Source organism: Herpailurus yagouaroundi, unplaced genomic scaffold (genome assembly GCF_014898765.1).
Source record: "Herpailurus yagouaroundi ecotype Mexico unplaced genomic scaffold, PumYag 221, whole genome shotgun sequence".
Lineage (NCBI taxonomy): Eukaryota > Metazoa > Chordata > Mammalia > Carnivora > Felidae > Herpailurus > Herpailurus yagouaroundi.
Window position 1 is genome coordinate 14,284,627 of NW_024412452.1, and position 26,140 is coordinate 14,310,766.

The window sequence follows — 26,140 nt, forward strand, 5'->3', positions numbered from 1 at the left end:
GGCTTAGGTCATGATCTCACAGTTCGTGAGTTTGAGCCCCGCGTCGGACTCTGTGCTGACGGCTTAGGGCCTGGAGCCTGCTTCACATTCTGTGTCTCCCTCTCTCTCTGACCCTTCCCTGCTCATGCTCTGTCTCTCTCTGTCTCAAAAATAAATAAACATTAAAAAAAATTTTTTTAATAAAAAAAAATAAAATAAGCTTGTTAATTTTGTTGAATGTTTTTATATCCTTAGCTGCTTTATCTGTAAGTTATTGAAAAATATGTGTTAAAATCTTTAACTAGAACAGTTAGGTTATTAAATTCTCCTGTAATTTGTATAATTTTTCTGTAATATATTCTGAGAGGTGTATATAATCTAGAATTTTTGTATCTTCCTAGTGAATTTAATTTCTTCTCCTGAAATAGTGACTAGACAATTCTAGGAAACATGGGATTCATCAGCTCCCAAAAGTCAGTTACATGACACTGTATCCAGTTTGTGACTCACAGGTTTCTTTGTCTCTCGATCACAGGGATAGGGCAGTATCTAAGCCTTGATCTTTGATGGGTGTCCACATTTCATGGCTTCAGGGTACTTTGAAATTTCTACTGCTCTGGTAGTACACATCATGTGAACATCAATAAAATTGCCTCAAAGTAAAGAAAATTATTATAATTGCTTTCCAATAAGGCCTGGTAAATGTTGCATTTTTACAAATGACGAGAATCAGTGTCCTCATTTTTTTGTTGTTGTTATGGCTATTTAGGGGTATCCCATCTGAAAACATTAGAATGGATTAGTTATCCTCTTATGGCATCAGGATTTAAGAAGTATGCGTAGGAGTTTTTGGGGTTTTTTTTGTTTGTTTGTTTTTTACTGAATGGTAGTTTCATACCGTCACATACAATATTTGGAGACTATTTTTCCCTGAGATCTTTTTCCTTCACTGGAGACTGCATTGCTGTATCTGTACTATGTGACTCCACTTTCCTGGCCAGTGAGTGGAGGCTGTGGGCCCTTGAACCTAACAGGGTCAAGGAAAATTGGAATTGAGAGTCAAAAGAATAAGACATTACCTCTTGAGCTGGAAAGGTAGAAATATGGAGATGAGGCTAACATTTTGGCTCAGCCATCTTCTGGCATGAGTTAGGAAAGAGCCATCTGCGAGATGGAAAGAGGAGAGAAGCAGAATTTAAATGTTTATTTATTTATTTATTTTGAGAGAGTGAGAGAGAGAGAGAGAGAGAGAGCAGGGGAGGGGCTGAGAGAGAAAGAATCCCAAGCAGGCTCTGTGCTGTAGAGCAGAGCCTGTCTTGGGTTCTTGATCTCATGAACTGTGAGATCATGACCTGAGCTAAAATCAAGAGTCAAATGCTTAACAGACTGAGCCACCCAGACGCCCCTAAAGAATATTAAAAAAAAAAAAAATGTTTATTGAAGAGAGAGAAGCAGAATTTAAAGAGGAGCAGAGAAGAACTAATACGTGGCTTCCAGGAGAGAGGAGACTTGGGTCTTGATCTCAATATGGTTCCTGGTTCCAGTGTCTTTGATTTTCTTGCCCTAAGATTATTTTAGATACTCCAATATCCTTGCAGTAAACCTCCCTTTCTGGCGTAAGCTTGTTTGAGTGGATTTCTGCCCTTGCTGATCTGAAATGTTACTGTGCACATCAACTGTGGAACAGTTTTTAGAGCAGTCAGATTGCCTTGGATTCATTCCCAGAACCGTGGTTAGTAGTATCCAAAGCATCTGAAGGGGTTCTTTATAAGGGACAGGCCCTGAATATAGGCTAACAGTAGGGTCTAATACACTTGGACGGCCTACCCACCACCACATGGCACTTTTGATCCTATGCATTCCAAACAGAAATCATAAGGAATTTAGTGCTGAGGAGATTTATTGAAACTTAAAGAAGCCAAACATAACTGGAAGAATACATTTCAGAATGACATGATAAAAACCTTTAGAACCCAATGTGGTTTTTTTTTGCATAAAATATTCTGATCATTAAATTCAAAGTGACTTTTTTTTTTCTTTTTATACCTCCAATTCTCCACATAAGGAAAGTCTCAGAATCCAGAGTATATCAGCACGGAGGCATGCTTTTGAGTAAAAGAACAGGCTTGCCCCTGATTAAAAAAAAAAAAGAAAGAAAGAAACTGATATCAATGTCTTTACAAGGACTTTTTTTTGGGGGGGGGGGGTGTTACAGTTTCCAAACTAGCTATGCACAGATTTCAAGATCTATCTATCTATCCATCTATCATCTATCTATTTAGATTAAATCAATCACTTCAGAGATCTGGAAAGTTGCCATTAGGTTAAGTAGGTGGATACTTTGTTTTTGTGCAAGTTATTCTTTGAAGGCCCAGAAATTAAGTGAATGAGCTATAACAAGTCAATAGATTCTATTAACATTCTTTTTTCACTGAGAAATTCATGCAACACTTTAAATATATTTTGTGGTAACTCCAGATCCACTCTTGAAAGGTCGTATTTCCCAATGGTGAAGAGCACAGAATCCAACGCCAAAATGCGTGGGACTGACCCAGACAAAGGATTTGTGACCTATCCTTGTGCCTCAGTTTCCTCATCCAGAAAGTGGGAATAACAATACCTATCACATAAGACTGCTGGCAGGAGTTAATAATTTCACACACTTAAAGCACAGAGCAAGTGCTAAGTAACTGGTGTCTTCTGTAGACATGCCTGAGAATAGTCTGACCATATCAGCAGCAATAACTCACAATGCACCATAGAAAGCCTACTTACCTTCAATCTCATCAGCTGTGTATGTTGGAATCCCTCTGCACATGCCAGCGATGGGTTTCCCTAACTTTTCCAGATCATTGACTCTCTCAGGGTTGATTGAGTATATCAGACTCGTGGGAGGTGGTCCCCCTGGTCCTTTACCCTGAAGCTGAGTGTGGAAAGGAAAAGAGGGAATGAATGCCCAGCTCAGTAGTTTGTTGATGAGGGATGGGTACAAGGCCAGTACGGGGTATTGCTTGCCTACCGTTTTCTCATAATCAAAATGGCTGTTGGAGTTGAAGAGCCAACTCCAACCCCGTGTTTCTCAGAATTTCTGTGTCCCAAAAGATTTAGGTGGTGTGAAACGTCAGTTTCTCATAAAAGCAGAAATCTGAGGCTAAATTTATTCTGAAGCTTGGACCTCATTTGGTCATTTGGTATTTTTTGGATTGAGCTATATAATAATCAGATTCTGAGAATGGAGTTTATCTTCTCTACTGTGTCAGTGAAAGGTACCTACCTGTCAGTTACAGAAATATGAACTCAAGCAAACATTTTAAAGAGCAATGCATCTTATGTCCCCACCCAACTAGGGTTGCCAGGTAAAACAAAGGACACTCAGTTATATTTAAATGTTAGATAAACAAATCATTTTTTCAGTGTAAGTATGTCCTAAATATTGCATAGGATATACTTATGCTAAAAACAAAAACAAAAACAAAAACTTATCCATTGTTTATCTGAAACTCAAACTTAACTGGGTATCCTCTATTTTTATTTCTAAATCTAATAACCCCAACCCAACTTTTGTGTAACTTTGTGTAACTCCAAGTGGAGAAGTGCAGGCAGCTCCCGTTGGCTTGAGCAGAGCTTTGCTCCTTGAACAGTAAAGACAGGTGTGAGCCACAGCACTGAGTGTGGTGGCAGCTGCCTCTCCTCAGGAAAGTACTAGTTCCTCTTCCCTTTTTGTGCTGCACGTTACAACGTACTGTGGTCATGAGGAAATGACTGTGACCTCATTATTTACTGGCAACCAAAAGACCTCCCTTGAACAAAATCAAAAAGACTTTTATTTATACCTTCTTTTCCTTGACCAGTGCATCAAGAGTATGAAGAGAGGGCATGACATCCTTGTTCATTCTGTGCACAATGCATACCTTCTTTTTAAAGAGTCTAATGGCAGCAAAGTTCTGTTAAAGAAAAAGGTAGATGGAAGGAAGCAGGTTTTCCAAGGAGGTTTTTTTTTTTTTTTTTTTCCATCAGACATCAGTTTTACCAGCAGAGGGAAATAGAACTCAAGAATGAACCTAGCTAGATAAGAACATCAGATCTGGCCCTGTTTTGCAATCATGTCTATAGCTAATGTTTGTAAGAACCTAGTGTCTAACTCGTTGCTCTCTCTTCAAGTTCTAACATGGAGTCATTCTACATATGTCCGTTTTGCTGAAATAAACTTCAAATTGCTATCACATTTGAGTCTCATTTGATCTTCACAACATTTCTAAGAGACAGGTAAGACAGGGATTAGTTTTCTAATTGACCACATGGATAAAACTGAAACAATAAAGAATGGGCTTATTAAAAGTACAAAATTTGAGGGGAGCCTGGGTGGCACAGTCGGTTAAGCGTCCGACTTCAGCCAGGTCACGATCTCGCGGTCCGTGAGTTCGAGCCCCGCGTCGGGCTCTGGGCTGATGGCTCAGAGCCTGGAGCCTGTTTCCGATTCTGTGTCTCCCTCTCTCTCTGCCCCTCCCCCGTTCATGCTCTGTCTCTCTCTGTCCCAAAAATAAATAAACGTTGAAAAAAAAAAAGTACAAAATTTGTTACATACAAAGATGGTAATTGCAGAGGTGGGTCTCCTAACCAGAGTCAAGTGTTGTTTTTGTTTGGTTTTTGTTTTGTGTTTCTCTTACCGGTTAATATTGTCACCTACATTTCCTTTGTTTTTTTTTCTTTCGAGTTACAGGTGAAATGTCCATCTCTGGCTTTTTGGAAGGAAATTGAAGATAGACTGAAATAGGGAGCAGTAGTATTGTGCAGGTTTTTCCTCATTACTGAGGGTATCTCGAGAGAAGGCAGAAGGTTGTTCGTATTTTTCTAACAGCCCCACAATTCTGTGGGCATAGTGGATCCTAATTACCATTCATTGCTTTGAATTTTAACTGATTGTGGGAAACATTAATAGTGTTATATCTAGTAGTGAAACTGGGTGACCAAAGTAGGCACTTTGACTTACAACTCTATGCTTATGTGCAGTTAGAAATTATTTTATTTTATTTTATTTATTTTTTTCAACGTTTATTTATTTTTGGGACAGAGAGAGACAGAGCATGAACGGGGGAGGGGCAGAGAGAGAGGGAGACACAGAATCGGAAACAGGCTCCAGGCTCTGAGCCATCAGCCCAGAGCCTGACGCCGGGCTCGAACTCACGGACCGCGAGATCGTGACCTGGCTGAAGTTGGACGCTTAACCGACTGCGCCACCCAGGCGCCCCAGAAATTATTTTATTTTAAATTCTTTTATGGTTAGCAGACATTTTTGTTGTTGTTGTTATAAAAAAAGAAACATCATATTTGTAAAGAACGGAAATTGCATGTTGGCTACCTACAGTATTGTAATCCCAGAGGGCATTCCAGGAGTCCCATCCATTGTTATTGTCAATATTGGCCACATTGTGTTCATTGTTGACACTCACTGACTGCTGCCCACTTATACCACTGTTGCTGTCACCGCCAATGTTGATATCCTGAAATTTACAAGAAATTGACGGTGATTTAATGCCACATTTCTTTGCAAATGCATTTTAATAATACGCTTTAAAAAGTGTAATACTTACAGTGAAAGCAAGGGCTGGGGTCAGGAAGACTCCAAGAAGTCCGGCAAAGACAATCTAAAAGTCATAAATAACATTGGTCTACTATCACATGGCAAAACAATGTCCTCTTCTTTCTCTACCCAAGCTTATAAAAAATACCGATTTTACCACTCTCTCAAGTGATCCGTCTTTCTTCTTTGACCTTGTATTTTTTTTTCAACCATAGAAAGTTTTAATGATAATGTAAGATTATAGCTTAATTACTGTAGTAATCATGTTATTGTGGTATGTAGTTTTAGAATTGTTAATGTAGGAGCACTTGGGTGGCTCAGTCAGTTAAGCATCTGACTCTTGGTTTCGGCTCAGCTCATGATTTCACGGTTTGTGGGTTCAAGCCTCATGTCGGGCTCTGGGCTGACAGTGCGGAGCCTGCTTGGGATCCTTTCCATCTCTCTCTGCCCCTCCCCTGCTCACACCCACTCTCTCTCTTTCCAAATAAATATTTTTTAAAAAAAGAAAAATAGGGGCGCCTGGGTGGCGCAGTCGGTTAAGCGTCCGACTTCAGCCAGGTCACGATCTCGCGGTCCGTGAGTTCGAGCCCCGCATCAGGCTCTGGGCTGATGGCTCAGAGCCTGGAGCCTGTTTCCGATTCTGTGTCTCCCTCTCTCTCTGCCCCTCCCCCGTTCATGCTCTGTGTCTCCCTGTTCCAAAAATAAATAAACGTTGAAAAAAAAAATTAAAAAAAAATAAAAAGAAAAATAATAATTGTCAATGTAGGTCTTATAAAAAACTGATGTAGTATCAGTACATTGAAAAGTACATTTGAAAATGAATAGCATATACAATATGAAGATGGATATACGTTCTGAGAATTAAGTCTGAAAACGATTTAATTTTCCTCTTTGATCTGGGATACTTTCCTCCCTTCATCGACCTCCTAATAAAAAATGACTCTTTTTATCGAAAACAATTTTTTTAAAGCAATGGATTGGTAAGCAGGCTAGCTGCTGCTATTGAGAGACCGAGGATGGAGAAGTCCGGCTGTCAAGTGTGGTTAGCAGAAAGGCAGTCAGTAACTGTCCCGGGATACCTAGGTTAGTCATTTGTCATCGGGTACATGACATTAGTTGTCAGAACACAGAGCTTTATGCAGGTGCCCAATTCTGAGTACCTGTTCTCATTTCCTTTACCTGGGATAAAATGGTTTGAGATCTGCCCTGGTGATTTAAGGTAATTCTTTTATTTGCTTAATTTTTCTCCTGATAGCTTAAGATGGAGGTAAAAATTAGTCTCCTAAACAGTGAGAGATGGGGGAAATTTTAGAGATCCTCTAGTACATAACAATCCATTCACATATGAGGAAACTGAGCTTCAGATGTTCAGTAACGTGGCCAAGGTTGTATCGGCTAAGATTGTACCCCTTGTTCACGGCAGAACCAGGAGAGAAACCAGATCTGACCCGGGTTGGGAACTTTTTTTTTTTTCTTAATTTTTTGACCTTGCTGTTATTAGAACTAATTTCTAGATAATTATGTTACATTTGCAACTCCATTACGAAGCAGACACTGCTGTAACATAGTGTTTAATATGTTGAAACATGAAAATATTCATCGGGTTTCTAGCCCCTCTGCATCTTGTTATAAGTGACACACAGCACCACCAGTTCCTTTGGTGGAATTTCATGGTGTACCTACTGCACTCTTAGCTTTTTATCTGGAGCCATAGGTGAGAGACTGTACTAGCTTCACGCTTCAGGTATTTTTCATGGGTAAATGACTATGGACAGGGTTCAAGCAAATCTTTCTCACTTGGACCTCTGTTTCACAGCAGAGAATGTGACAATAAGTCTCTCACCCATCCAATTTGATAATGAGCTTTTATCTTGCTGGAACATGTTCAGGAGTTTGGTCAAAAGAGGTATTCAGCAATGTGGGGAAAGATTAGATAATTTTTAGGACTTAGGGACTGCTTGCTTTATGACCAGACCTGAACAAGGAGAACTGAAAGGTAATTTTATTAAGATAGCATGGTATACAATGCTCACAGAGCTGTCTGCTCCCAGTATAACTATGGCTGCCCTCAGAGATGTTTTTACTTGCCAAAATTCAATGAAAAGAAAGGAGATTTTTTTTTTTCAAAATAAATTTTCCATTATGGTGAGATTGTCATAAGAAGCAGACCCACTTAGCTCAGAACATTAACAGTCTCTAGCCATCAGATAATGAATTCAAAAGGAAAAATCTACTCACTGTGAGCTTCATCTTGGCTTCACCAAAGCAGTGGAGTGGAGAAGAAGGCAGGCATGAACTCAGATGAGAGCCCTTCTCATATTTGTACTTAGCCAGCTTTACTCAAACTAGGTGTGACTAGGTGGGGTCAAAGATTTATCTTTCTCCAGCTTCCATATCTGTGCCATGATCCAGCATACCAGGAAGCCTTTGGGAATATCTCCTTGGTCAGCAAGGCATTTTGACATGGAGCTGAGCTGACTCATCATTGGTTGAAGTTGAAGATATCACAACAAACTCAATATGATTAATGATAGCCTCTGGGCCAACTGAAGCTGTGGGTGTGGACATTTTATGTATTGGGATCACTCAGATTCAGGAGAAGAATAATCCCTAAAATCAAACAAGACTGCAGATGAGAAATTGTTGCCACGCTGGGCCTTGCAGATAGCTCCTATAAGGATGTGGGAATGGTTTCCTCTTTGTACCTTTATGCGAACCCATCTGATGGTTTTGCTTAAACAAACTATGTTCTACTAGCTACTCCCAGCAAACTTATACCCTTTTCTGCAATCTTAAGCTCTCTCAGTGGTTCCATGTACCACACATAGTACACAGAGAGTACCATACTTCCAGCCAGGAAACCTGGGGGCTGTCTTCAGCAATTTCCTCTGACCACCACATCCAGTCAGGTGCTAAACCATGTCATTTGGTCCCAGATTTGCCTCTCAACTCTGGTCTTGCTTACAGCTTCTTTCACCAGAACTTCTATAATAGTTGTGTGATGAATCACTCTGGTCACCAGTCTCTCATACTCCAGCACAGTCGTCTCCATTTTCCCTAAAGTTATCTCTCTAAAGTACATATATAAATAAACATGACTCTACGAAGCTTAGAAATGTTCACTGGCAGCCTGCGAGATGGACATGATACTCATTGGAATGGCATAGAATGTCCCTAATAATGTTTCCAAAGCCCCTCCCCCAGCTGTATCGTTCCATGCTATACTCCTATATTCCAGCTACACCAGAGTTCCCACTATTGCTGGAATATTCAGGATGTTTCATGCCTCTATGCTTTTGCACATGCGGTTCTCCCACCTTGGAGAGCTACCCCCTTGGCTTTCTTTAGTTAGTAAACTTCCTTTGACTCATCAAAGCCCAGCTTAAATACCACTGCTCCCAACACACCTTCCCCATATCTCAAGGGGACCTTCCTTTTTTTCCTGGAGCTATGAAAGCAATCTCTGTTCTTTTATTCACTTATAGAAAACTTGCTTTTCAAAAATTATGTTAAAATGATTAAAAAATGTTTTCATCAGAAGCATAGAGTAGAAACTGTCACTTGGGCTAGGAAGGAAATGCTCAAAACAGTCTCGGGGTTGAATTAAAGTTTTTATTTTTTTCTACCTTCTCTGATACACTGAACCTAGTAAAGCAACTTGCTAAAGAGGAAAACTGTATTTCAGTCATCACTGATTAATAAGTTTCCTCTTTGAAAGCCTTCTTGAGTTCATGATTGTCCTCTTCTGTGTGGACTGGAACCTTAGGATGGGGTTGCATAGTTAAAAATCTTGATTCACTAGCAACACCTGTTTGAAAAGGTAAGTGGATTAGTATTGCTGTGGTTAGATTTTGTTTTTTTAAAAAATTTTTTTTTCAACGTTTATTTATTTTTGGGACAGAGAGAGACAGAGCATGAACGGGGGAGGGGCAGAGAGAGAGGGAGACACAGAATCGGAAACAGGCTCCAGGCTCTGAGCCATCAGCCCAGAGCCCGACGCGGGGCTCGAACTCGCGGACCGCGAGATCGTGACCTGGCTGAAGTTGGACGCTTAACCGACTGCGCCACCCAGGCGCCCCAGATTTTGTTTTTTAATGTGTCCACTAATTTCTTTCAAACTTATTCTTTAGCTGCAAAAGGTCAGTAAGCATATGTGAAGACATATGTGAAGAGATTTTCATCTGCCTCAGGAACTGCCATATCACTGCAAAGTCAAAGAGGGGACAGCATGGTGGCTTCAAGCCGAGCTCACTTTGGTATATGGGTACATTCTAGTACAATTTTTGCATGCCATACATTACCAAAGATTCAAGGATGACATTTTTTCCAGTAGGTCTGTGAAATGCTGATGTGGAGGATACTCCATGAAATAGACAGATAGTAACATAGATAGATAGGTAGATGATAGATAGATAGGTAGTGTTCAAAGTCCAATAATGCCCTTCCTAAGAGATTGACAATTTACATTCATATATCAAATGTGCATGAAATCTTTAGGGGATAAATCTATGTCATGTTGTTTTGTTCAGATTCCCCTAAACTTAATGGACCATAGAACCTGGTTGTTTTTCTTTTTTATTGATTTATTTTTCCTAACACCTGTCAGTATCCCTGGGGGGTACCTTCGTTAGGGAAACAACAAGTTGTGCTGCCTCTGAGGATGTATCCTGGATGTGAAAATCCATTTGGGGAGCTACTGGTTGGAACTAAGGGCCAGGAGACCTAGAGTCTGTTCTGCTTCCTTTCTAGGAGTCTCCTTTACCCTCGAGGCCTTAGTTTCCCTATGGGTAAAAGAGAAGAAGTTTCTCCTATGTACAATATTATTTCAATGGCTCCAGAAACCAGAACTTCTTCCTCTATACTTGGTGTGGTATTTATGAATGTGCCAGAGTTGGGCGGTGGATGGAGGGTTAGGGGATCAACCCTAACCGCAAGACCCTTGGCTCGTCTAAGGCCAAAAGTCCTAAGGAAGTGTGAGCAAGTCTCTTGCTCCCTCCCACCTGTGTTTGTATGTTTCTTGTCCTTCCATGGGAGAAAGACAGAACATGTGAATTTTTTTTGTCACCTCCATAGAACCTAGAATATACTGGCACATGCATGGTGCTCCCAATGACAATTTAAACAAGAAAAACAACAGAATTGCTTAAAGGGGATGCTCAGGCTAGAAGAATGAAAAGCGCATTATGTTTACTTATTCTGGTTTTTGGAGTCAGCTGAAGAGGTGCTGTCCTACATTGGTTGTGGTTACCTACCCAGGGAGTCCCAGAAGATGGTGTGGCCCAGTGCCCCAGGATTAGTGTGGGGCAAACCAGCCCATGAGTAAATAGGGCCTGCCCTGCCCACAGAGCTGGCTGCTGAGCCACATCACGGAGCAAGCCTCTATCATCATTTTATCTCAGGGCTCACACACCCAAGGTCTCATTTTACCCCACACCCTATCGTGTCAAGCTGGGTGGGAACTCCCTACATGTGGAACAAACAGTGAATGCAGTCTGCATGTGATATGCTCATCCCATAGATCTGGAGAGCCTTTCAGAACTTCCCCCCAGAAATCAACCTTTTATTTTCCTTCTTTTTCTCTAAGTAGAAGGGAATGTTTACTTACAGGGCCCTTTCCATCATTAAGTCTCCTCATTCAAGATTCCTCCCCTGTGTAGATGTGTTAATGGGCGCACCTTGCAGTGATTAGCATCCATGACGTCCTCAGTAATCTTGCTTTTCCCTTTAACCCTTCCTCCATTTTCTAAAATTTAGGGTTCAGTTAGCTTTTGGCCTAGTTGACCTCCTCTATAATGTGTTGGCTTGAGTGTGGAAGCCCCTTCCTGCAAAGATTCTTTTTCAGTTTCTTTGCCTTTATTGTTGTTTTCTGAGCACCCTTCACACCCGTTTGACATTCCTGTGACAGTCCCAAGTCAGGTGGTGACTGTGAAGTCTGAACACACTTGGCCCCCCCGGGGGAGTAGGAAACTCCTGACTGCTCCCAAGGCCTTGCTGTACTGGCCTGCAGCTCAGACCCTCCTTATGGTTCCGTGGCTGCAGCTTCTAGGGCTGTGGCCAGTGCTCTATGGTGTCAAATATTCCATATGCCCTTGTGGCCACAGGAACGTCATGTCTAAAAAAATAGCAATAAGGACATGTAAAATAGCATATTACTAATCATTGCTAGAAAGCTTCTAATTCCAGAAAAGCCATGCTTATTACATAGTTGTTTTTGTATAGGAAAGAAATTCTTTTCAAATTACAGCAAAGTGGAGGAAGCTCTCCCCTGTGGCATCTTAGACCCCTTCTTTTTTTGTTGTTTCCAAGAGACCACTGCTTTCCAAAATATATGTAACTCTGCCTTTCTGTCGTTGCTTGCATGTCTGTCCAGTTGCATTTGCCAGAGCTTTGGGATCCTCTTCGAGGCAGCCCATGATATATTATGCCTCAGATCGGTCGTTAACCTTGAGCGTTAGAGTATTTTGAACATGGTTTGGAAAATTCTCGCCAAAAGGTCTCCTGAGTGATGACATCACCTGTACAAAATATATGAAAATAGAGATAATGATAACATTGGTAAATAACTTTATTTTTCATCATCAGGAAGGGTAATCGAACCTGGTTAAGTACTTCTATCCTAAAAAGGAGTCGGAGAAAATATGACCGTATGAGGAACAGAATCACAAAGTGATAAGTAACATGTTTGCTTTTATAATTCTTTCATAGATAATTCAGAAATAAGAACAAGTATTCCCTGTTCAGTGCTCACCCTGAAGTAATTCAGAGAGAGTGGTGTAAAAACACTCACGCGGAAGGTGTGTTCCTTCAACCACAGCGGTGGGAAGGGAAGTGTGGGAAGAGCCCAACTCAACATGGGAAGATGCAAATCTGATCCCAAATGGGGAGGACCACCGTGCAGCAGCTGTGAGGGCCACGCCTGGGGCCCAGGTCTTGTGAGGACCCAGCACCCCCGCAATGAACTGCCTCCATGGCTTTCCTGGCAGAAGAAGGCCAAAGTAAAGGACTTGCCTTAGGGCCACTGAGCAGCAAAGCGTGATTTTGTGAATCATTGTTCCGTGCAGGGTGACTTACCTGAAATGGTTTTCCTTTCTACATCCCAGGTCGAAAATATACACACATGTGTATGTTTTCACTTCTGGAGGAACACATGCTCAGATGAACATATTGGATATTCAGAGGTATCTCAGGGAATTCTGAGCTCCCATGTTTATTCAATTATGTACTCTTCCTATCCACACCCCAGCCTCCAATTCCTGGAAATGCTTAATGAAACGTATCCACTGGGGCTTCTTCTGGAGTGTACTTTTTCTTCTGAGATCCCACAGGGTTTAAATAAAGAGCCAACTCCCCTCATCCAGGCCAGGAAAAAATTTTTTCATTTGCTGCTCAGCAGTGGGTCACCAAGCCTATAATCCTTTTATTCATTTCCTCATACTGAAAAATAATTAATTAAATACAATTCGCCATGCTCCAGCTAATGCAATGCCACAGAAGATTCAAAGTTGCCAACAACCAGTGCTCATGCCCCAAGATCCTACAATCCATATGAGAGACAGGGCTGGCTTCCTGGACATGTGACCAGTGCAGTCACATGGCACTCACACTCAGAGCCCCATACCTTGAGTTTAATGCTTTGCAGTCACCATCTGGAAATTTTTCTTTTTTTTTTTTTTTTTTTGGTTTGTGTTTTATAACTAAATCCAATGGGACAATGGAGGATGCACCAGAAAGTGGTTCCACTTTCTGTCTCTTCCACCGCCGATTCCCACCTTTCTCCATCAGGTAAATGTCTTTTTTTCCCTCAAATTTCAATATCTGCCTGTTGGTTTGCTACTTCTTTTTGGTTTGTATGGAAAATCTCCCCGATACTAAAAAAATGAGCCAAAGCCAAACATAAAAACCTCCCCTTAACTCTGCCTTCTTCATATAGGAAGCTTATTTCTCCACTTCCCTTTACATCTCTTAAAAGAATCATGTAGATTTTCTGATTCCATTTCCTCACCTCCCGGGCACAGCTGGTGATGTTGGGACTCAGAGCGAGCAGGGCAGGGAGCCTGACCCTGAAACCTCGGATGTGCTGCAATTTGTTCAGTACTCGTGTGACTTGACCTCTTTCTCCTTTTTCGCTCTGATCATCTCTTCTTTTTTGAAATTCTCTTCTCTCTTAACATCTGTGATACGCCTTTCTATTTGCTCTCCACTTGCTCCTTCCACCACCCAAACAATTGCTTGCCTCTCTTCTTCCATCTTTCCCTTTAATGTTGGTGTTGGACCGACCCTTGATCCTCCTCCCTCTTATTTTCCCTGGAAGCTCCTCCATTCTGAACACATGAGCCACCTCTGTGTGATTGAAGAACAGATCAGACCCTACCAAGCTTCAGATATGAGTTTACAAATGTGCATATTAGATGACTCCAAACCAAAACATTTTCATTAGTTCCCCAACATGCTGTGTTTCTATAACTTATATTTAGTTTCATAGCATTTTTAACTACCAGCCCATCAAGACAAGCACCTCAGCTGTCCTCAACTCTGCTTCCTCAACCACCTCTCTCCCTTACACAAGTGGTCCCCAGAGCCTATAAATGCTACCTTTTCAGTGTTTCTTTTTAAAAATAATCAAAACCTTTCCCCCCGATCATAAAAGTAACTCATAGGAAATTGTAGAGAATATGGAAAATTATCAAAGCAAATAATAGACATATCATTTTGCAATGGAGAAATAATCTTCATTAACTTCGTACCATATTTTCTTTTAACTTTTCTTGAGCCTCTTTTGATCCATGTATTATGTAGACGTATATCATTTTGGCTTCAAATATTTGGGGATTTTCCAGTTACCCTTCTGTTATTGATCACTAATTTAATTCCACTGTGGTCTGAGAATATGCCTTGTATGATTCTACTCTTTAAAATTGGTAAGGTGTGTTTTATGGCCCAGAATATGGTCTTTGTTGGTGAATGTTTCCTAAGAGCTTGAGAAGAATGTGTATACTGATGTTACGGGATGCAATATTCTACACATCAATTAGATGCAATTGATTGATGGTGCTGTTCAGTTCATCTATTTCCTTATTGATTTTCTGCCTGTTTGATCTATCAATACTGAAAAAGAGGTAGTAAAGTCTAGAAGAGTGGGTTTCTTTATTTCTCATTGTATTTCTCTTAAGTTTTTAACCTCTTGTATTTTGATACTCTTTTGTTAGGTACATGTGTATCAAAGATCATATCTTCCTGAAGAATTCACCCTTTTTATCCCTGATCATGTTTTTTTTGTTGCTGTTGTTATTGTTCTGACATCAGCTTTGTCTAAAATTAATATATAAAAAAAGCACCTCTGCTTTTTAAAAAAATTAACATTAGATGGTATATCTTTCTTCACCTCCTTACTTTTAACCTATCTGTGTCTTTATATTAAAATGGCTTTTTCTTTTGTATATAGCATATAGTTCGGTCTTCTTTTTATTTTTATTTGTTAAATTTTAAATTCCAGTATAGTTAACATACACAGTTACAATAGTTTCAGGTGTACAATTTAGTGACTCCACAATTCCATACATCACCCAGTGCTCATCACAAGTGCCCTCCTTAATCTCCATCACCTATCTCATCCATGCCGCCCCCCTCCCCCACCTCTCCTCGGGCAACCATCAGTTTGTTCTCTATAGTTAAAAGTCTGTTTCTTGGCTTGTCTCTCTCTTTCTCTTTTTTCCCCTTTGTTCATTTGTTTTGTTTCTTAAATTCCGCATGTGAGTGAAATCATATGGTATTTGTCTTTCTCTGACTGACTTATTTTGCTTAGTATGATACTCTCTAGGTCCTGTGCAAATCCATCCTTGCAAATGGCAAGATTTCATTCCTTTTTAAGGCTGAATAATATTCTATTATATATTATTTTATATATATATAATATATATCATATGTACATATACATACACACACACACACATATATATATATATATACACACACATATACATATATATGTATCAGTTGTTCTTTATCCATTCATCAATCAATGGACACTTTGGCTGCTTTCATATCTTGGTTATTGTGAATAATGCTGCTATAAACATAGGTGTGCAGTTATCCCTTTGACTTAGTGTTTTAGTATTCTTTGGGTAAATATCCAATAGTGTGACTTTTTGAGGAAATTCCATGCTGTCTTCCACAGTGGCTGCACCAGTTTGCATTCAGTTGGGCCCTATTTTTTGATCCATTCAAACAGTCTTTGTTTTCTACTTGGTGCATTTAGATCATTCATATTTAAGGGATTATAGGTATAGCTGGACTATTATCTACCATTTTTAACTGCTAGACAATCAAGATAGGTGTGTTTTGTACTTGTTGCCCTTGGTTTTTGTTTCTTCTTTTTCACCTTCTGTTTTTAAAAACAGTTTTATTTAATAGCTTTTTTTTTTAAAAGAGAAGTTTTAGGTTAACAGCAAAATTGAGCAAAAGGTACAGAGATTTCCTATATACCCCCTGCTCCCACACATCCACAGCCTCTTCCATTATCAACATCAACACGAGTGGTGCATTTGTTACAACTGATGAACCTACACCGACAACTCATTATCACCCAAAGTCCAGACTTTACAATTACAGTTAGTGAGTTCAAGCCCTGCATCAGGTTCGCTGCTGTCAGCACAGAGCCTGCTTTGAATCCCCTGTCCCTTTCTCTATCTGCCCCTCCCCTGCTTGCACTCTCTCAAAAATAAACATTAAAAAAAAAAGAAAATGTCCCACAGTTCTTGGATATTCTCCACCATCTTTTCTTTTAGTTCTTTTCTTCTCTTCATGTTTCATTGTTTGTTGAAAGCAGGACATAAGGTATCAGGATTTGAGGTAAATAAGCCTTTTGCATGAGGCTTTATGTTAATGTGGCTGGAGTTGGGCTCTGTTAACTGTTTGCTGTTGCTAAGATTTGCTCTTGTCAGGGGCTTTAAATTTCTTTAGTCCCATAGTTTTTGTCCCCACCCCCCCACCTTTGTGTTTCTCTAAAATCTTCTTCTTAAATAGAGTCTGTGCCTTGCAGTTTTTTAAAGCTGTAATTCACTGTTATTAAACTTGAACCCTGTTAATGAAGTAGTAAGAAGTTGCAAAAGAGAAGCATTCTATAATTTGAATCTCAGTCTTTCAGTGGGCCTGAGTCTTTGGGCTGTGACTTTCACAAGTGTTTCTTAGCCTTTTTTTTTTTTTTTAAGTTTACTTATTTATTTATTGAGAGAGAGAGAGAGGAGCAGAGAGAGAGGGAGAGAGAGAATCCCAGGCTGGCAGCACAGAGCCCGATATGGGGCTCGAACTCAGAAACTGTGAGATCATGACATAAGCCGAAGTCAAGAGTCGGACACTTAACCGACTGAGCCACCCAGGCACCCCAGGTTTTTCTTTTCTTATTTTCCTTAGATGAGATGAAACAAGAAAGTGAGAGGGCACTGGAGTTGGGTATTTGCCCTTTTCTATCTAGATGAGATAAGGCTCTGGAGAAATTTTTTTCACTGGAGATCAGGTCTTGCTGTAGAGAATGTTCTTGGCATATTTCAAAATGGTTACTTTTCCTCTCTCCCTGACAGAGAACCGAGGTGGTTTTCTTGTCTTTTCACCATGAGAACCTGTTCCCGTACGGTTCCCGGAGTGAAAACCCACAAATGGTTTTGGTGTTCAGGAATTTGTCACTCTCACCCTGGTCCACACTCAGACTTCAAAAGCTTGTGAAAATTACCACTTAGATGTTCCCATCAGTTTGGCTCTGGTGGCTTCAGCTCCAGGTACTCTTATCTCAGCTGTGATTCTTTGTGTTCACCTGTCTCTTCCGATTTTGCCATGGCAGTGTGCCCAGTGACTTCAATTCTCTGATGGCTTCAAGGAAAGTTGGTTGATCTTCATTTGGCTTATTTCTTGCAAGGAGAGGAGTGGTCACGTCTAAGCACTGCTATATGTTGGAATGAAAACCTGAAGTTGCATATGTTTTTTAAATCTGATTTTTAGTATGTGCATGTATATGTTGAGTGTGTGGGTTTTTTTATAGAATTAAAATCAGTGGTATCTTATTAGATTATCGAATTTCAGTTTCTTAATAATTAATGGTATTGAATGTTTTTTATTTATAAAAAATATTTATTTATAATAAATAGTGACCAATAAATCGACAACATTTATTGTGAACCCACCATGTCAGCTGCTATTCCAAGTCTTTAGATGTATGACCTCCTTTAATCTTTACAGCAACCTTGTGAGGAGCCATTTTATTGCTTTTTACCTACAGATGAGGATATTGAGGTACACAGAGACCAAATAACTTGCCAAAGATCACACAGGGAGTACCTAAAAAATTGAAATTCAGGCAGAATGTCAGAAGCCTCAACTCTTAACCATCTCCTCTTACTTTGCTCCCTCAAAGCAGGTCATTGCCCATTAAAAAAAAAAATTACCTGTGTTCATTTTTTTTCTCCTGTGGATTTAGAAAACATTTAGTAAGTTGAGAATATTACCATTTGTTTCTGTTATATGTTGAATATTTCAGTTTTCAATTTGTTTTTAAATGTTGCTTATATTTTTATACTTAATGAATAGTATTTTCCTAATCAGGTTTATTGAAATAGAATTTTTAAACAGTAAAGTTTATCCTTACGACTCTATGGTTCTGTGTTCTAGCAAATACACACAGTGATGAACCACCAGGAAAACAAGTACAGAACATGAGCCACCCCCAAAACCTCCTTGTGCCCTTTGTAGCCAGTCTTACCCCTCATCCTTAGCCCCTGTCAACCACTCATCTGTTTCCTGCCCTTTTACTCTTATCTTTCCAAATTGTCTTACAAATGAGATTAAACAGTAGGGAGCCTTTTTTGTTATTACTATCTTCACTCAGTATAATGCATTTAAGATTCAACTATGTCATGTATCATTGGGTTGGTCCTTTATTATTGTTTCATTATACAAACATCACAGTTTAACTCTCCAATCACCTGTTGAAAGGCATTTGGGTTGTTTCCTAAACTCGGTGATTATAAATCAAACTATTACAAATATTCACCCAGAGGTTCCAATGTGCACGTATAGTTTTGCTTCCCTTGGGTAAACACCTAGAAGTGAGTTTTCTGGGTCTTATGATAATTACATCAACTTTATGAGCAATTGCCAAAGGGTTTTTCAAAGTGGTCATAACATCTTGAATTTTATTTGCTCCAAATCTTTGACAACACTTGGAATGTTCACTCTTGTTTGCTTGTTTGTGATTTTTAGCTATTCAAAATAGGTGTATGGTGGTTTTAATTTGCATTTCCCTGATTACCAATGAGGTTAAGCATCTTTTTATATACCAATTTGCCATCTGTATACCTTCTTGGTAAACCACCGTATAAATCTTTTGCCTATTTTATTTTTTAGTTTATTTATTTATTTTGAAAGAGAGAGAGAACCTGTGGGGGAGGGGCAGAGAGAGAAGGGGACAGGGGATCCGAAGCGGGCTCTGTGCTGACAGCAGTGAACCTGATGCAGGATGGAACTCACTATGAGATCATGATCTGAGCTAAAGTCGGATGCTCAACTGACTGAGCCACCCAGGCATGCTTGCATGTGTGAGTAGGGGAGGGGCTGAGAGAGAAGGAGGGAGAGAATCCCAAGCAGGCTCCATGCTCAGCGTGAAGCCCCACATGGGGCTCGATCTCACAACCCTGAAATCATCACGACTTGAGCTGAAATCAAGAGTCGGACACTTAACCAACTGAGCCACCCAGGTATCCCTTGTGGGAAAGTTTTTTTTTTAAGTTTATTTATTTATTTTCTTTGAAAATAAACCACATAAGTGGGGGAGGGGCAGAGAGAAGGAGAGACAGAATCCCAAGCAGACTCTGTGACATCAGCGCAGAGCCCAATACAAGGCTGCATCTCAGGAGCTGTGAGATCATGACCTGAGCCAAGATCAAGAGTAACTGACTGAGCCACCCAGGCACCCTGGAAAGTTTTTAACTACAAATTCAATTTCTTTGATTGATATAGGCTCACTCAAGGTATTTATTTCTTCTTGAGTAAATTTTGATAGTTTGTGGTTTTTAAGAATTTTGTCTATTTCATTTAGATTGTTGACTTCATGTGATTGTTGATTTTGGACATAAAGTTGTTTGGAATATTCTCTTATTATTCTTTTAATGGGTATAAAATCAGCACTGATGTATTGATGCTCCCTTTTTATTGGTGGTATTAATAATTCATGCCTTTTTTCTCTTGAACAGTCTGGCTAGAGATTTATTAATTGATTACTTAAACCATTGGTGTTTTTCATTGATTTTTTTTCTGATTTTTCTATAATCAATTTCATTTATTTCTGTCCTTATCTTTATTATTTCTTGTTTTGTGCTTGCTTTAGGTTTAATTTGATATTTGTTTTCATGTTTCTTGGGGTGAATACTTTGATCATTTATTTTAGGCCTTTTTTTTCCAATATGAGTATTCAGTGCTACGATTTTCACTGTATCCACAAATTCTGATATGTTGCATATTCACTTCCTTAACTTCAAAATATTTTCTAATTTCCTTGTGACTACCTCTTTAACCCATGATTTATTTGGAAGTGGTTTTTTGAAAAGTGTTCAGATAATTAGGGATTTTCCAGATATCTTAGTTCCATTTATATTTAATTTAATAAAGCTGCTTGAATTTTCAATTATTTAATAATTTACAAGTTTGAACATGTTTTACTTATGAAAATAGTTTAATAATATTGGGTAAATTTTATTGCAAGCTCACTCTACACCAGTGACTACTATAAGTATGTTGTGTATGAGCTCATCCACGTTCCCAAGGATGCTCTGAAGAGGCACTTTGTTCTCCTTCTGTCCTCACGAAGATTTTGAGGCACATGGTGAGAAATTAGAGAACTCGAAATTCAAATCTGGGCAGGGTGTTTTCCAAGCTTCAACTCTGTATCATCTCCTATTAATGCCCCTTCCTGTAATCAGGTTCTTTGCCCATTAAAAAACATTGCATGCATTCACTATTTTCTTTTGAATTTGTAAAAGCCGTTTATAACTTGAAACTATTACTTTTTGGAGATTTTTAATAAACATTTGGCTGTTTATTTAATAATAAAAATAAGAAAGGTTATTCAATCCTAAAAAAATAAACAAAGAAAATATTACTCTTTGTCTCTCATATGTGTTAAAAGTATTTTTCCTGAGTTTTAAGTGTGCCTTTAATTTTCTTTAATGTTTATTTACTTTTGAGAGAGAGAGAGAGACACAGAGCACAAGTGGGGGAGGGGCAGAGAGAGAGGGAGACACAGAATCCAAAGCAGGCTCCAGGCTCTGAGCTGTCAGCACAAAGCCTGAAGTGGGGCTTGAACTCATGAACTGTGAGATCATGAGCTGAGCCGAAGTCGGATGCTTAACTGACTAAGCCACCCAGGTGTCCCGAATGTGCCTTTAATTTTTTTTTTTAATAACTAATGATCATTTATTATTAGTGAGGCTTATACATTTTTTTCTTGTGATATATTCCAATACTTTTAGGCTTAGGAAATCTTTCGCATTGCGAAAATCAGATCAAAGTTCACCTGTATTTTCCTCTAGTTTGTTCCTTTTTCCTTTTTGTTTTTGACTTCTTTTACTATATGTACAATGCTTATATGTATTTAAAAAATTAACTTGGAATTAATTTTTTTCTTATGGTAGGATCTACATTAGCTTGCCTAAATAACTACACCCTCATCCCAGGGCCATTTAGAATTGAAACTCTTTCCCCCCCTAACAGCAGGTTTTCAGCCCTTTCTTAGATATGGCAAAAATGACCTGGTAATGAATTCATTGGCTGCACCATGATAAAGAATGGCAAGAGTCATAATAAAGAAAAGATTATAAAAAGGAAGGTAAGAGTTAAAGTGGATTTCAACTTACATAAAGGTAACTAACCCAGTAAATAGGTGGAAATAAATGGATTTACTATTTGGTTTGAACAACAAAATAGCAAGAAAAAGACATTAACTAAGGATGTGTTTAAGATACTTTCAGATATAAATGAAGGCATTAAATTTGTAAAAAAGAACAATAAATTATGAGAATAAAATTGGCCAAAATAGAACAGCATATTACGGTGGAAAAGAACAAATTAGGAACATTGCAACCATGCTGATATCGTGTTTTACATCAGCAACAGTGGGTGCCAGAAAGCAATGGAGTAACATCTTTAAAGTGCTAGAAGGAAAATACCTGTCAACCTATAACTACAATTCTAAAGTGAGAAGAAAATAAAGACATTTTCTACTGATTCAAAAGGGCACATGAACCCCAATGTTTATAGCAGCACTATCAACAATAGCCAAATTATGGAAACAGCTCAAATGTCCATTGACTGATGAATGGATAAAGAAGTGGTATATATATATATATATATATATATATATATACATACAGTGGAATATACAGTGGAATATTACTCAGCCATCAAAAAGAATGAAATCTTGCCATTTGCAATGACATGGATGAAGCTAGAATGCATTATGCTAAGTAAAATAAGTCAGAGAAAGACAAATACCATACGATTTTACTCATGTGTAGAATTTAAGAAACAAAACGGATGAACATAGGGGAAGGGAAGGAAAAATAAAACAAGATTAAAAGAGAGAGAGAGGCAAACCATAGGAAACTCTTAATGATAGATAACAAACTGAGGGTTGCTGGAGGGGAGATGGGTGGGGGAATGGGCCAAATGGATGATGGGCATTAAGGAGGGCACTTGTGATGAGCACTGGGTGTTGTATGTAAGTGATGAATCACTAGATTCTACTCCTGAAACCAACAATACACTATATGCTAACTTGAATTTAAATCAAATCTTGTTTTGGGGGGGGAGGCGCCTGGGTGGCTTAGTCGGTTAAGTGTCCAACTTCTGCTCAGGTCATGATCTTGTGGTTTATGATTTCGAGTGCCACATTGGGCTCCACACAGATAGTGCAGAGCCTGCTTGGAATTCTCTCTCTTTCCCTCTGTCTCTGCCCCTCCCCTGCCTGTGCTCTCTCTTTCAAAATAAACAAACTTTAAAAAAAATTTTTTTAAATAAATACAATATTGGATGATAAAAACGTAAAGGTATTTTTAAACATAAAAAGACAAAAAAAAATTAGTATCTATTGGATCTCAATAAAAGAACTATAAAAGATATACTTAAGCCAAGAGGAAACAAACTTTGGAGGATATAAAAAATGAGAATTAGCACAAAAATTTGATTAATTTAATTATCTATTGATGGGAAACCAGTATTTTTGTGCTATTTTTTAAAGGTGAAAGTAAGGGGCGCCTGGGTGGCTCAGTCGGTTAAGCATCTGACTTCGGCTCACGTCATGATTTCGCAGTTGGTCGCAGTTGGTGAGTTCAAACCCTGCATCAGGCTCTGTGCTGACAGCTGGGAGCCTGGAGCCTGCTTCAGACTCCATGTCTCCCTCTCTCTGCCCCGCCTCCGCTCACTCGCGCACGCGCTCTCTCTCTCTCTCTCTCTCTCTCTCTCTCTTTAAAAAAATAAACATTAAAGAAAATAAAAATAGGGGCTCCTGGGTGGCTCAGTCGGTTGAGCGTCCGACTTCAGCCCGGGTCACGATCTCGCGGTCTGTGAGTTCGAGCCCCGCGTCAGGCTCTGGGCTGATGGCTCGGAGCCTGGAGCCTGTTTCCGATTCTGTGTCTCCCTCTCTCTCTGCCCCTCCCCTGTTCATGCTCTGTCTCTCTCTGTCTCAAGAATAAATAAACGTTAAAAAAATAAATAAATAAAATAAATAAAATAAAAATAAATTAATAAAGGTGAAAGTAAAATGCTGCACAAATATACCCATATGGGGATGGAAAAATGCTCAGTAATTAGTCAAAGGTTACTGAGTTCTTGTCTTTCTTGAGAAGATGAAAATGCAGGATACCTTTTGGATTGTAAGGAATGTGATAAATGAAGTATGCATGCTAGAATATCAAAGTTAGAACTAAATAATAAAAAAGTTGAAAACTTCCAGAAATAAAAGGGAAAAAAAGAATGTGAAGTCTTTATCAATACAAAGAAGGCAGACAAAAATAGGAAGGAATGCAAGTATGTAATACCTCTGTCTGCCTCGGGTGTGGGAGCTGGCTTGATTTTGGGGGGCTTGGGAACCAGATATGGGAGAAAATTTGCAATTGTACTACAACACTGTAATCCTTCTTGCTGCCAGTATCTCAAAAAGATTTAATAAAGCAGCACGTTTTACATGCACGCCAGCTAACCAGCCAGGGTAGGGGAACTCCAGTAAAGTCGGTAACCCCCAAAATGCCCAATGTCTGCTTTTGAAAAACCTCTTATTTTAAGCAGCTAGTTAGGAAGTGATTCCAGCTGTAGAACAGGAACATCATTTACGTTATTTCTCTGCTGACCATAGTGATTCTCAATATTTAACAGTTTTGTCATTTACAGGTACTGTTTGTTTTTGTATTTCCCTGCCTTCTGAATTAATGATTCTACCGTAACACTAGCCAAATATTTTTTCATCGTGGCATTTTAAAAATTACACAAATCCAACTTTATTCTATTTTTTTTGAATTTGAGAAATTTCCAGTGCATTTCAGGATAACTAGAGGTATATAACACAGTTTTTATGGAGTTTTGGGCAATGCTACATGTAAAAATTTGGCTAATCCTGGTAATTGGGCAGAGTGCTATCTGAATCTTGTTTCTCATGAATCTCTGGAAATTGGGACCAACTTCAAAAGGGAGAAGAAATAAGGTCATAGGGGCCCCCCCCCCCCCCCCAGCCAGTGTTCAACTCTGGTCTTATGTCCAGTCTTAGGGCAGAAGAATTCAAAATGCAGGACAGACCTGAAAAGACATTGAAGATTCTTAAGGGAGGACTTTAACATTAGGGCAGATAGTAGGACTGTGTCCTTGTATGTCTATAAGATGTTGGTGTAGAACAAGCATCCTGTAATATTTTTAAAGGGTGGAAATTGAAATCTTAACTGCAACATAATGCAGATAAGCAAGGAATATTTACTGAGTGACCAAGTGGTAAATTTTTACTACTGACTAATGAACTTTATTGATACCAGGTTATGTGACTGGGTCTCAATCCTGATAAAGGTGTTTGCTGGGGTGTGTCAGATATATGGACATGGCCTTTTCCAAATTAATTGTTCTGGAAAGAGATGTCCACACCTTAAAGCTAATATAAAGGGTGGAAGTTGCACCGGTAGCCTCACTTGCTTGGGCACCTTCTTCCCATCAGGCAAAATGAAAATCCTCGTGAGTATTTGTTTATGCTTCTTTATACTCTTGTGGTGGCTCTTGCAGAGAATGTTCAAATCCAATGTGCCTTCGATTTCAGAAGACTTAGATGAACACTGTGCATGCTTCTAAGCTCCTATGATTGAATTAAATAGTGTCTTTGGCAGTGATAGTGTTGAATATTAAGTCAGATATTTACTTGTCCATCGTCTATTTTCTGAGATGTTTATTTAAAAATGCAAGGAAAGAATTTGGAAATATCTAGAGAATTTTAATTTGGAGAATTTTAAATAATTATGAGCTTGGGAAGATTGTAGGCATTTTAGGACAGCAGCATTTACTATTTAAAAAAGAAGTGGTAATTAAAAAAAAAGATAATAGCTGTCATTTTTCTAAGTGCATACTAGGTCCTGTGCTACACACTTCACATAAATACTTTGATCTATTCACTCCACAACTCTGTGAGTTGAGTAGTATTACCCCATTCCACAGATGAGGAGACCGAGGCACAGAGGAATGTGATTTTCCCATGCCAGTAAATGTGAGGTTTAGACTTGAAATGTACCCCTCTCAGACCCCACTGGCAGGAACATTCCTGCTCTGACCACCTCTCCTCCTGCCAATCTCAGCCCTGGTCTCAGTCTCCCATGGTCCCACACTGCCATGCTCCATGAACAGAGGACTGTGTTTTGATCCAGAATGGAACTCTTTCCCCAGTCACGTATCCCCTATTCTCATTTAGTTGTTGAGGGAAAAAGCAAAATGATAAGTTCCTCCCCATCAAGTGTTCAAGATGGTTGCCTTAAAAAGTTCCCTCTCCCCAGGTGTCTCTTGATTTTCCAAGAGGAGATCTATCACCGAAACAAAGCTGTAACCGTGGTGTATTAATCATGATGTTGAGTGGGTGGTTATTTGGGGGCAGGGGACACTTTTTGAGCTTTCTCTAATTATATCACTATGGTGGTCAGTCCTCCACCCATCTGTTCAAACCTCTGTAGACCCATTATATAGTATCCAGAAGAGCGTCAAAGGTTTCTAGAGCTGGCCTGGAGTCAGAGAAGGTATGTGGCTATGCAGGTAGGCAAGTTGGATATCTCCACATAGGTTTTCGTCAGACACTTCACCCCCAGTCATCAGAAGAGAAATGTTATTGGTGATTGTTAGGGGAGTAGAAAAGTCCTACTGATGGTTCTTAAAAATATCTGCTTCCCTGCAGATTCCCTTCATAAGTGGTTTGCAATGAAAGTGCCATACACTGTGATGTTCAGAAAAGAGAGCACAAAACTGGGATCAACATGTTGGATAACTCTTAACATAACTACAGCAAAATTTCAGAACTGCCTCAGT

At 39.3% G+C, this 26,140-nt stretch overlaps 2 protein-coding genes across 5 annotated transcripts in view; one reads left to right on the forward strand and one right to left on the reverse strand.

Annotated features, from left to right (window-relative positions):
• The window catches only part of GKN2 (gastrokine 2), a 322,064-nt gene that overhangs the window by 290,185 nt on the left and 5,739 nt on the right, over nt 1-26,140 (forward strand). The window contains exon 1 of one of the 4 annotated variants that reach the window (XM_040458670.1): nt 24,734-24,811. The exons of the other annotated variants lie outside the window; for them this stretch is intronic. Within the exon in view, the coding sequence (XP_040314604.1) occupies nt 24,800-24,811 (12 nt within the window). The 5' untranslated portion in view covers nt 24,734-24,799. Of the gene's footprint in view, nt 1-24,733; nt 24,812-26,140 lie in introns of those variants that run through there. 4 annotated transcript variants of the gene reach the window in all.
• On the reverse strand, nt 1,862-7,924 carry GKN1 (gastrokine 1). The gene is made up of 6 exons (XM_040458671.1): nt 7,799-7,924; nt 5,571-5,624; nt 5,343-5,480; nt 3,813-3,923; nt 2,755-2,902; nt 1,862-2,111 (listed from the first exon to the last, which is right to left on the reverse strand). Exons 1-6 carry the CDS (start codon nt 7,808-7,810, stop codon nt 2,020-2,022), a joined length of 555 nt encoding a protein of 184 aa, XP_040314605.1. The 5' UTR covers nt 7,811-7,924; the 3' UTR covers nt 1,862-2,019.

Coding starts and splice junctions, on each gene's coding strand:
- GKN1 (XM_040458671.1), bottom strand. Junction 5,481..5,570: donor CCCCAGCCCTTGCTTTCACT/GTAAGTATTACA, acceptor TGTAAATTTCAG/GATATCAACATTGGCGGTGA. Junction 3,924..5,342: donor CCCTCTGGGATTACAATACT/GTAGGTAGCCAA, acceptor TTTCTTTAACAG/AACTTTGCTGCCATTAGACT.